This window comes from Vicugna pacos, chromosome 4 (genome assembly GCF_048564905.1).
Source record: "Vicugna pacos chromosome 4, VicPac4, whole genome shotgun sequence".
In the NCBI taxonomy this organism is placed as follows: Eukaryota; Metazoa; Chordata; class Mammalia; order Artiodactyla; family Camelidae; genus Vicugna; species Vicugna pacos.
Window position 1 is genome coordinate 32341464 of NC_132990.1, and position 13339 is coordinate 32354802.

At 32.4% G+C, this 13339-nt stretch overlaps 1 protein-coding gene across 5 annotated transcripts in view; it reads right to left on the reverse strand.

Annotated features, from left to right (window-relative positions):
* The window catches only part of JAK2 (Janus kinase 2), a 166831-nt gene that overhangs the window by 35755 nt on the left and 117737 nt on the right, over window positions 1-13339 (reverse strand). For all 5 annotated transcript variants that reach the window (XM_072959482.1, XM_006208142.4, XM_072959483.1 and 2 more), the window contains 2 exons: window positions 9183-9306; window positions 2170-2287 (listed from right to left, as the gene is read on the reverse strand). In XM_072959482.1, coding sequence (XP_072815583.1) covers window positions 2170-2287; window positions 9183-9306 — 242 coding nt within the window. The remainder of the gene's footprint in view (window positions 1-2169; window positions 2288-9182; window positions 9307-13339) is intronic.

Here is a 13339-nt window from a genome sequence, read left to right on the forward strand (position 1 = left end):
TCCAAATATGTTCAAAGTATTATACTAAGGACTGTGTTAGATACAAAGAACTATAAGATGTGGTTTCTGCATCCAAGGAGACTAAAATGTAGCAGTGAAGTGAAAAAAGCAAGCAAAAATTATAATGCCAGACACTGTACACCGAGTGCCACACAACAGACACTTCAGGAACTTTAAAGAAGTTGAGATTATATTCAGTTGGGGTAATCAGGGAAGGTTTCACAGAAAATTTATCATTTCATATATTGTTTGAATATGAAATTTTTGATGAACACAAAACAGGATGAGGAAATAGAAGAAATGACACAAAAAGAAAGCACAAGGACTGTTCAGAGATGCAAACTAGTTTGGTTGGGGCAGATAATTTATGTAAGGGAATAGTGTGAGTTAAAACTTGGAAAAGTAAGTTGGGGTCAGAATGGAGGTAGCCTAGAAGCAATGGGTAACCATTTTCTTATAAGCATCAATTTCTTAAAACACCTTTTCTTACAGCATCCATTGCAAATACTTACTTCACCAAATTTTTGAAAATGGGCAAGTAAGTCATTCTGATTAAGAAAGAGTAAAACAACTGATGGCTATGCAGATTATTTTTAATAGTTTGCTTTGTTCCACATACTATACAGGACCAGAGGATAATAAATTCTGTTCATGAGAATATCCTGTAGAACTCATGCCCAAAAGATAATAAATATATGAAAAATTATTTAGAGCAGTGCTAGGAACACTATTAACCAAATGCCCATTAGAGAAAAGTTACAAATGAAACAAGAGTCTCAAATGTCAAAGCAAATTATTGTAAGCTAGCCTTCCTAAACATCACAGTGCCTATTAACAAAAATTTCATTTAAATAAAACGGCAGAAGAGTAGATTTTCATCTAGGTAGCTGTCAACATTTTAACATTTAACCAAGACATTTCATCTGCACTAAGAAAAATAAGAAAACAGTTATAAGCATAAAATCATAAATGAACCACTGAAGCATTGTTCATAAGAGCCAAAAGATAGAAGCAATACAACTATCCACCAACAGATGAATGGATAAACAAAATGTAGTATGTACAATGGAATGTTATTCAGCCTTAGAAAGGAAGGAAATTCTGACACACACTACAACATGTTATGAATCTTAAAGACATTATGGTAAGAGAAATAAGCCAGCCACAAAAGAGTGAATACTATATAATTTAACTTTTATGAGGTACCAGGAATAAGCAAATGCATACAGACTGAAAGTAAAAATGTGGCTGCCAGATGTCAGGAAGAAAGGGAATGAGGAGTTATTTTTTAATGTTATTTTAATTTTTAAAGGAGTTATTTTTAATGAGTTAATTTTTAATCAGTTAAGGAAGATGAAAAATATTATGGAGACTGACTGTGGTAAGGGCTGCACAATGATATAAATTTACTTAATGCCACTCATTTGTCCACTTAGAAATGGTTAAAATAGTAAAGTATATTTTACCCCACACACACAAAAAAGTTGGTTGCTCTCATATTGCAAAAGAGAAACATTTTTCAATTTGTTACTCATAAACTGAACTACTAGGTATCTTAGACATGTGAACTATGAGGATCTGCGAGGTTATATCCCATGATACTGGCAAGTCTGATTTAGAACTCCTTGATCTGACACCTTGGAGATATCAAGAACCTATCTTTACCCAAACATGCTAATGTATTTCTCTTCAAACCAAGATAATAGATAAGAAAGCAGTACAAAATGTTCAACACCACAAAATTTTACAATATTAATAAACAAATACCTAGAACACAGCTCTCAGATTGGGTCAACATCCAGCCACCCTCCTATGAGGGGCTACACAAATTATTGTAGCTCACTTTTTAAGTAGTTCCCACTTACATTTATGTGAATCATGTTGTAAACTCCGTCTAAATTTTGTGAAATCCTTAAAATGTTCTAAAGCTAAAAAAACAAAATTCAAAAGGGCCAATTCTAGGAATCTTTATAAAAGAGATTCTATTATCCATAAACCATGGGATTAAAAATTAGTGATAAAAGACTCAATTCTGTTACCTCTCTGCACCTGCTATGTAGACATAATGGCAATTTTCCAAGTTACAAGTATTTTCCTGATTAAGAGATACACTACACAGCAAGGTATTTATCATTTAACACATGCACAAGTAAGATAATATAATCATACCTGAGCAAAAAGGTAAGACATGACAAAGTCGTCAAGAAGAGGAGCTTCAGCACCTCGAGATATTCCATGCCGATAGGTTCTGTTGCTGCCATTACAATACCAGTAGGGAAAGTAAAATCTACGAGACGATTAAAACACTCAGTCCATAATAGTTCTAAAATAAAAATACTGTGCATATATAACCACTTCCAGCCAACTGAAAAGTATTATTCCATAATTAGAAAACACAACTAACAGTGTTAAATACAAACTGAGAACAAAGGGAAATATGGAAAAAATCATGGTAATAATACAGGCAGAAAATACAAGAAACATGAGTGTAAAATCATATTCTGCCTTCTGTGCATAGAACAGAGAAACAATAATAGAAAAATATAGAAATAAAATATTAACAAAAAAATTTCAATGTAACTCTAGGAACATTGGTAATCTGAAAGTGTTAATGTGGTGTGAAAACAAGCTACTGCTTTTTTTAAGAAACAGAGGTTAAAAACTTGCCCTTCAAAGAAACAAAAAAAAAAATTCTATATTGCTTTTTTATTTATACTTTTATTGAGATGTAATTCACTTTTTTTTTTTTTAAGTTTTTGGAGGCGAGGTAACTATTTTCTTTGATGGAAGTACTGGAGATTGAACCTGGGACCTCATATGTGCTAGGCATGTACTCTACCACTGAGATATACCCTTCCCCCTAATTCACATAAAGCTCACCCATTTAAAGTATACAATTCAATGTTTTTCAATATATTCATAGCATTGTACAAACATCATCACAGTCTAATTTAAGAACACTTTAATCTCCCATCAAAAGAAACTCCATACCCATTAGTGGTGACACCCAAATCACCCGTACCTACTCCCCAGCCCTAAGTTACTACTAGTCTTTCTATCTCTATAAATTTGTCTATTCTGGACACTATATAAATGGAATCATATAAAATGTGACTTTTTCTATCTTCTTTCACTTAGCATAATGTTTTCAAGCACCATCCACATTTACAGCATGTATCAGTACTTCATTTCTTTTTATTGCCCAATTAAATTTCCATTGTATGAATATAGCACATTTTGCTTAACCATTCATCACTTCATGGACATTTGGTTTGTTTCCATCTTTTTGCTACTGTGAGTAATATTGCTATGAATAGTCATGTCCAAGTTTTTTTTGGGTGGATATATAGATTTTCATTTCTCTTGTATATGCACTTAGGGGTGGCAATGATCAATCATATGATAATTCTAATGTTTATCTTTTTAAAGAGTAGCCAAACTGTCTTCCAAAGCAGGTCCACTACTTTACATTCTAACAACAATGTATGAGTGTCCCAGGAGCTCACAATACTTGTACGGAGAGTTTAGCTACTAAGCCCATGGTATTGCTAACTCAGCATTCATTTTTTTTTTTGGCCAAGAGGCCTGTAGTGACCTTAAACTGACATTAGCTCCTTCACATAAGCAAATGCCCTAGATAGCAGCTTGTAGAGTCACAAGCAAATATAAGTTCCTGATATGACTTCCCCAATAGCCCTTGTGATCCAGTCTAACCTTATGTGCCCCTTCAATGAGACCCCATCTGGCTTATCAAAACCCAGATCTTTTGTCTTGTGGTAGCCCACAGTGAAAAAAAAAAAATGTGACAATGAATATATGCATGTTCATGTATAACTGAAAAATTGTGCTCTACACTGGAATTTGACACAACATTGTAAAATAATTAGAACTCAATAAAATAATGTTTAAAAAAAATAGAAACGGGAAGGAGCGCATAATGAATACAACTATTCTATTCTTCATTAAAAGATAAAAATCGCAAAAATAAATAATATAATATAATATAATGAATTAAATAAATTTAAAAAATAAAAATAAATAAATCCTAATTCTATTATGAGTAAAAGTGGTGCACCTAGAATAAAATTATTCACAAGGGTTGAAAGTAAGGGAATAGAAAATAAATAAAGCAACACATGTGATATTAACATAAAAAAAACAAAAACAAAAACCCAGATCTTTTGGTTTGAACTGACCAATCTGGCCTTAGTCTAGGAACCCCAAAGCACTCTACCCACAGACCCTAATAAAGGCATGTGCTCCAGGTCCTGCTTCTCCCTGTCTGCACTGGGCCTTGACCTCCTCCTAGTGTGATCCCTTGAGGCATTTCCTCCAGGACCTGTGAGTAATAAACTTTTCTACTTCAATTCCTCTTGTGGTCTGTTATCAAACTGCACCTCACCATTAGGCACCCTGGGCTCCACTTAATAAGTGTTAATTTGACAAATTTATAACAGGTTGTTATTGTCCATCGTTTTTATGCTTGCCATCCTCGTGGGCAAAATGATATCCCATTGAGGTTGTGATTTACATTTCTCTAATGAATAATAATGTTGAGTATCTTTTCACATGCTTATCGATTATCTGTGTATTTTGTTTAGAGAAATAGCTATTCAAATATTTTGTCTATATTTTAATTGGATTATTTGTCATTGTATTGTTGAGCTTTAAATTTTTTTTAATATATTCTGACACCAGACACTGACACATTATAACTGACTATATGTCAATAAAAAAAAAGTTCTTCATATATTCTGGATATAAGACTTTAGTCAAATACGTGATTTACAAACATTTTCTTCCATTCTATTGGTTATCTTTTCACAATATTGTCAGTATCCTTTGATGCACAAACATATACTTTGACTAACCCCAATTAATCTATTTTTCCTCTGTTGCTTGGGCTTTTGGTGCCATATTGAATAAATCACTGCCTAATCTAAGTACACAAAGATTTTCTCCTCTATTTTCTCCTAGGAGCTTTATAGTTTCAGCTCTTAGATTTAGGTCTATGATCCATTTTACATTACTCTTTTGTACACAGTGTGAGTTAGTGGCCTAACTTTATTATTTTACATGTGAATATCCAATTGTTCCAGAACCATCTGTTGAAAACACTATTCTTTCCCCATGAATTGTCTTGGCACTCTTGTCCAAGATCTATTACTATAATATAAGAGATTATTTTTGGCTCTCAGTTTTATTCCGTTAATCTATATATCTAACCTTAAGTCAGCACCACACTGTCTTGATTACTATGGTCGTATACTGTTTTGAAATTAGGAAGTATGAATCGTCTTTGTTCTTTTTCAAGACTGTTTTGGCGATTCCAAGTCCCTTTGACTTTTATATGAATTTAATGATTAATCTGCCATTTTCTACAATAAAAATAGCTAGTATTTCAGTAGAGATTACACTGAATATACAGATTAATTATGGGAATATTGTCATCTTAACAATTTTAAGTCTTCCTATACATAAACATGGTATATCTTTCTATTCATTTAGATGTTTCCTTAATTCTTTCAATGATATTTTAAATTTCTCAGTACACAAATTCTCAGTACACAGTGCACATAAAATTTTTTATGCTATTGTAAGTGGAATTATTTTCTTAATTTCACATTTGTATTGTAATTACCAGCATATAAAAATACAATTGATTTTGAATTTATATCCTACAACTAGGCTGAGCTCATTTATTAGGTCTAATAGTTTATTAATCCCATAGGATTTTTTAATATACAATATAATATATCATCTGTGAATAGAGTTTTACTGCTTCTTTTCTAAAAGAGAGGCCTTTTATTTCTTTCTCTTGCCTAATTTCCCTAAATAGAATACATGGTATAATGCTAAACAGAAGTGGTGAGAGCAGATATCCTTGTCTTGTTCCTTATAATCCCATTTATTTCTGTAAGGTCATAGTGATGTTACCTCTTTCACTCCTGACTTTAGTAATTTAACATTTCTCTCTTTTTATCTTGGTCAGTCTAGCTGAAGGTTTACTGATGTTGCTGATCTTTTCAAAGAATCAACTTTCGGTTTCTTGATTTTCTGTATTGTTTTTCTATTCTCTATTTCATTTATTTCTACTCTGATGTGTATTATTTCCTTCATTCAACTTGCTTTGAGTTTAATTTTCTCTTCTTTTTCTACTTCGTTATGGTGGAATGTTACTGATTTATGAATTTTTTTAGTATAGGTGTTTATACCTATGAATTCCCCTTGAGGCCTTGTCTTAGTTACATATCATAAGCTTTGTTATGTTCTATTTTCATTTCTAGTCATATCAAAGTATTTTCCATTTTCCTTTGTGATTTCTTCTTTAATTTATTAGTTATTTAGAAACGTGTCAGTAATTACCACATATTATATATTTTTCAATTTTCTTCTGTTAATGAGTTCTTAATTTAATTTAAATGTGGACAGAGAACATAGTTTATATGAATTTAATCTTTTTAAATTTGTTGAGATTCACTCTGTGGGCTAACACATGATCTACCCTGGAGAATGTTCCACGTGCACTAGAAAATAATGTGTATTGTGCTGCTGTTGGGTGGAGCGCTCTATATACATGTGTCTAGCTGGTTTAGTGTTGTTCCTCTATTCCCTTGCTGATCTTCTGTCTAGTTGTTCTATCCATTACTGAAGGTGAGGTATTGAAGTCTCCAACTATTATTCTTGAATTGTCTATATTCCCCTTCAATTCTGTCACTGTCACTTCATGTATTTTTGAGCTCTGTAGTTACATCTAATTTATAACAATTATAAACAAATATATAAACAAATGTTATTATGTTTTCCTGATGGATTAACTCCTTGATATTTATAAAATATCCCATCTTGGTATCTAGCAACAGTATTTATCTTCAAGTCAATTTGTGTGACGTTAATACAGCTGCTCCAGCTCTCTTTGGGTTACTGAATTCCTGGTTTATTTTTTTCAATCCCTTACTTTCAGGTTGTTTGTATTTTTTGAATGTAAACTGTGCTTCTTATGGACAGCATGTAATTTACATTTTTAAAAAAAATCTAGTCCTCCAATCTCTGCCTTTTAAGTGTTTAATTCATTCATATTTAAGGCAATTACTGTTAAAGTAGTATTTATTATGTCTGTCACTTTTGCTATTTGTTTTCCAAAAGGCCTTCTAGGTTCTTCGTTTGTCTTTTTATGTCTTTCTTGTTCACATACTCCTCCATTACTGCTATAGATATTTTCTAGTGTATTATATTAAGTCTCTTGTTGTATCTTTTACTATATTTTTTTGAGTTATTTTCATAGGATTTTCCCAGAGGATTACAATTGACATTTTAACTAAACAATCTAGTTCTTATTAATATCTACTTAATTTCAACAGAATACTAAAACTCTGTTCCATTCCCTTTATTCTATATTTGTAATACAAATTACATCTTTCTATATAAGTCTTTCAATAGCTTTGCAGTTATTGCTCCTTTATGTTGTTTTTGAAATAACCCATACATATATAATAAAGGCAATGAAGAATTGCCTCTAAACAATAGGAAGGTGGGATTTTTAAAAGTTACATAAAATTTCCCTTTTGGGTAGTTTCTGGTGAGACTATCCTTGGAACTTTTGACTATAGGTAGCTATGGACATGTGCCCCCTTAATTTAAAAATAGGAAGAATTTATGAATTTGATAAGGGAAACATTTTTTAATTCTTGAGAAGAGGTCAGTAAACTAGGTCCCACAGGCCCAATCCAGTCGACTACCAGTTTTTATAAAGTTTCACTGGAACACAATCATGGCTTTTCATTTACTTATTGTCTATGGCTGCTTTCACACTATAATAACAGAGTTGAACAGCTACAACAGAGAGAGTATAGCCTGAAATGCCTAAAATATGTACTATCTGGCTCCTCACAGAAAAATACCACAACCACTGCTCTACAGATATTTTAAAATAAAAAGATATACTTGCAAATTGCAGAACACACAGTAATTATAGAAAGTGATAAAGAAAATATTCCCAATTAGATATTGATATTTTGTCAGTCATATGTAGCATACAAAAATACTACAAATTTGAAGGTCTTAAAGTAAGCATAAAAATCTTACAGAACTTTGAATAGATTTAATCCTAGGTCCCTTATGGGTTTTTTTAATTGGTTGTTATTTTAAATGACCTCTTTTCTGTTTGCTTGTGGAATATGGAAAGAGTTAACTTTTTAACATATTGATCACACAGATCTAGCCCTCTGATGCATGGTTATTATTGATGTCTGTAGATCTGTTCATATTTTCTATGTTAACAATCATATCATCTCCAAATAATGACGTTTTGCTTCTCTGTTCTCAATTATTAAACATTTTATTTATTTTTCTTGTCTTACTGTACTGGTTAGGAACTCCACTAAAATCCAATATACAAGCAATTATCGTGGCTATCTCTGTTTTCTATCTTGCTTCCGATTTTAAAGAGAATGTTTAATATTTTACTATTTAAGAGTATTATTTTCCATATATTTTTTATAGGTAACTTTTATGATGACAAGGATGTCTCTCTTGAGTCTTACTTTATTAAGGTTTCCTTTTCTTTTCTTTTTAAAATCATGAGTGAGTCCATGTTCTTTTTTATTATGCAACACTGACTCTCTGCATGGAATGGATCTGTTTCACAAGTGAGAACCACAGATCATCGTTTTGAGTCAAAAAGTACCTCAACTTCACTAAATCGGTATTACTTATAACCAAAAATTATGAAATAAATTAACTTGTAATTTGTGGTTGTAAACAAACACTGGTAAAATCTTATCTTTCCTTCTCTTCAACTTTTGTTAAAAGTTATTAAAATAAGAGATGTGAGATTACATATTATTGCACAAAACATCAAATTTCCTGGGAAACTGTCAATATTCCAAACATTTAGGATTTTGCCAGTATAGGCCGTTCTTATCCTCTTTAAAATTTAATTATAATCTTACATGGTAAGGTAGCATGCCATCACAACAGCTTTATTCTCAGAGCATGCTAGTTAAAGAACATGAATGAACACTTCCTCTACTTGAGAAAGAGTCTTAAATGAAGAAGATTAAATATTAATTGGTTCTGGTCTCTGATATTAAGGATCTTGCAATTAAAAAATATGGTTGATAATTTCTCCCACTTTGCCCTTTCACCATTAAGTTAGTTAGTCACTTCAATGGAGAAAGTACCTGATTCTGTAGAGTACACTGTGCTTGGTTGATTCATCTATATGGAAGACATGGTTGGGTGGATACCAGATCCTTTCTGTTTCACTCATTAAAGCAAACATACTATGATACACAGGTGTGATTCCTAGGAAGAAAGCAGAAAAAGAAGTGATAGTTAAAAGTACATTTGCATAAAATCTATCATCTGTAATGGGGCTGAAGTAACAACTCTTAAAATCAGCACAAAACACAGTAGCAGTCACAATCTTTTGGTTCAACACTACTCACAATGAATTCTTAATTAAGCATCTTTTTTCCCTTATGTTTTAAAATTTGATTGCTGGGATTCTTTCAAGTAGATTATAAAAAACATTTTATCTAATTTTTTAGTTGTCCTCTACACTAGGGTTGACCCAAAGTTGTGTGTTTTAAATAATAATAAGGGTACCAAATAACTAAAATATTTAGACATCATTGAGTGCTTTAAAGAGACTATCAAACAGTTTTATTTTTAAATGTCAAGTCTTACACAATAAACTAGTCATTATATCCTGTTCGCTATTTAAACATACAACGAAAAATTTTAAATGTCAACTTAAAATGCAAGAGTGTGTGATTTTTCAAAAGATATTTTAAGAGGCACATTAACAGAAGACTGAAGGCCACTGAACTTTTTAACACCTAAGTCACACAATTAAATAATGCATATTATTTCTAAGCACATAGCGAACATTCACACATCCACACAAATACATACCAGCCATGTGGAGACTAAAAACAAGTCTCCAAAAATGTCAGAGAATAATCATACATATCATGTTTTCTAACCACATCAGTTAAATCAGAAATGAATAATTAGGGAAAAAGAGTTTTTAATCCTATAGATTTGTAAACAGAAGTCTCACAGAAAGTACTTTTATTCTAATGTTGTTTTCATTCTTTTCAACTGTAGACAAAATGACACCAACTTGACACACTGACAACATTTAAAATTTTTATTTTAAGTTATTAACACAACTGTATATTCATAAATATGTTACAAAAACATTATTCAGTAACAACTTTTAAGCTATATCCTTGCATTCATTCTTTTTTTTTTTAATAGACTTTATTCTTTTAGAGCAGTTTGAGCTTCACAGCAGAATTGAGCAGAAAATATAGAGTTCGCACACAGCTCTCCCAATCCACACATATATACTCCCCTACCCTCAACATCCCTCATCAGTGTGGCACATTGGTACAATCGAGGAACCAACGTGGGCACAATATTATCAACCAAAGTCCATAGTTTACATTAGAGTTCACTCTTGATGTGTACATTCTATGGGTTTTGACAAACCTCGCATTCATTCTCGAGTTTACAAATACTTCTAAATCTCCCACAGGTCATAGGAGAAATTATTAACAGAAACTAAAAAGCATTCATAATGAATGATGATCAATATCGTGTATTAAAGTACAGAATTTAACTAAGTTACACTCAAGAGGAAAAACCATAGCTTTAACCTGCTTATATTAGAAAGTAAAAGAGAATGATCTAAGTTATCTAACTCAAAAACAAAATGATTCCACATTCTTTTATTTACTTCCTCTTCTCTGTGCACAAAATGTGTCACATAGCCAGTGATCTAGGTGCGTAAGAAACAGAGTGGGAGATGAAATTGCCTAGGAAGGGGTCATAAAAGACCTGATAAGAGATTGCCTTGAAAGAAAATACTCAGAAGAGAATCTTAGCAAAAAAGCAGCAATTAGTTTAAATGTAATGCAAATAAAATTGTATATGGGACCATTATTTCTAGCATATGATGACAGGGATATTTTTCTGAACAAGATGATGTCATGATTTTCAAATCATAACATAATGACACAAAGCAGGAAAAGTGAACTCATACTGACGAATCATAAGGATTTTTTTTCATAAGGATATTTTTAAATAATGAATAATGATTTCTTAACATAAATAAGACTCCATAATTTAATGACAGGTATCAAAACAGGAAAATAAATGCATTTATATAAATTGGCATAAAGGGGTCATGAGATGGGGATACACACCAAAAGAAAAATGGTTAGGTCTCTCTGCAAACAAAAGCAAAAGACAGTACTTATAATTATGCTTAATCACACTATCTTATTTCAAAATGACAACTATATATTAATACTTTTTTTTCCTTAGTAATTCATGTTAACTGGGTTGTCCTAGAAAGGAAGAAAAGGTAATGACACTGTATTTGAGATACATATACTGAAAAGATTGGATCTCAAAGAAACCTCAAGGTCATTTTGTCTCCCTACACATCAAGTCCAAATTATTTTTATTTATCAATAACACTTCAAAGTGTTTCTTCTTTTCCAAGACATTACCAGAATCATGATTCAATTCCATATCATTCTAGACCAAGAACAGTCATCATTCCACTAATATTAACAATCTCTATTCTATAATATGCACAAGATGGGTATGGAAAATACAAAAATGAAAAATAATGCCAAGGTTTAAGGATCTCACAGTGTAGTGGATGACACACAGAAGCCACTGAAGAATTATAACTCAAGAAAGTAAGTGCAATGATAGTAAAGACCACAAGAAAACACAAAAGGACAGAGAGGTGACAAAGATTCTTTGCTTGACCAAATTTTAGTCAGGCTCCTCTGAACCCTCTCCCTAAAAAGTCCCAACCATGTTATTTCCTGGTAGAATCCAGTTTAAGCAGAAATCCTGCTTAAGTTCATTTAGAAAGAATTATCTACCTTTCATATCTGATCAAATTTCTCACTCCTATTATCCCCTAGGTGATATCTGATCAACATGGCCTGCTCAGCAAAAATCCTCTGTTAGGCTGGTTCAGCCAGAATCCCACCTTGGACTTAATGTCCCTCTTAGTAACTTTCCACTTATCAATATCCCCACCCTACTTGCTCCTTGGCTATAAATTCCCACTTGTTCAGACCGTACTCAGAATTAAGCCCACTATAAACTACATTGGAGTAGCTTCCCCTACCACAATGGCTGTTTAAATAAAATCCATCTTTATCACTTTAACTTTTGTCTGCCTCTGGTTTCCTTTAATAGAGGTAGAAAAATTATCCAGAGGGTCAAGTGGTGTAAAGATTTCAACAAAGGCTTCTGAAGAGATAACGCATAAGATGAAAGCACATGAGGACTTAGCTATTCTATGTAATTGCAGGCAGAGTATATAAAACATGCACAGGCATGGAGGATCAGCTGCAAATGCTCATGGAGCTAAAATGGTTACACAGAAAAGAGACATGCTGTACAGAATAGAGTTACAGAAGGATGAGCATATAACCTGGCTGGACCAAAATAGCTTTGTTTTATGCCTCCTGTCACAGCATAACTATTAATAGCCTATCTTTTCATATTGAAAGTGTTCCAGTTTGAACAGCAGTAACCTAGTTATATAATGTCAGCTTAGAGTTGGATATAGGTTAAGTCTGAGCTCAGCCATTTGCTAGGTAAATTTGTGAGAGTTACTCTCTCTAAACCCATATTTCATCATCTACAGAGTAAGGAAAAGAAAACTGAGTTCACAGAATAACTGAAAGGATAAAATGTAATAACATGAATAAAGTGCTTAGCAAAGTATATGGCACATAAATAGGTTCCATTCTAAAGATTCCAGAAGTATAACCTAACTGGGCTTTATAAACCTATATAAATAAATAGTTTTTTGTTGTTGTTACCCCAAGTTGAATGAGCTTAGACCAATACTTTTCAAACTTTAATGTGTGTAAGGATAATCTGACAACTGTCTTAAAATATGGATTCTTACTCATTGATCCTGGGAAGGGGCCTGAGATACTGCATTTCTGACAAAATCCTTGGTGATGCTGACACTGCCAATCCATGGAGCACTAGATAGATTAAGCAGCACACTACCCACTGCAGAAGACAGGATTAGTCAACAAGAAGTAGAGTCAATAAACGAAGTCAAAATTAAAGCACAATAAATAACAGAATAGGAGAAACTGAACAGAGTATAAAAGGCATGTGAGATGTGTCAATTGGACCTAATTTACATGTTGAAGAGATAATGGCCAATAATTTTCCAAAACTAAGCAAAGATACTGACCTACAAATTCAGCAAGCTCTGAGAGCTCCAAGCAAGATGAAGTCACAGAAAACAACACCAAAATGAAAACCAACAAAACCAACC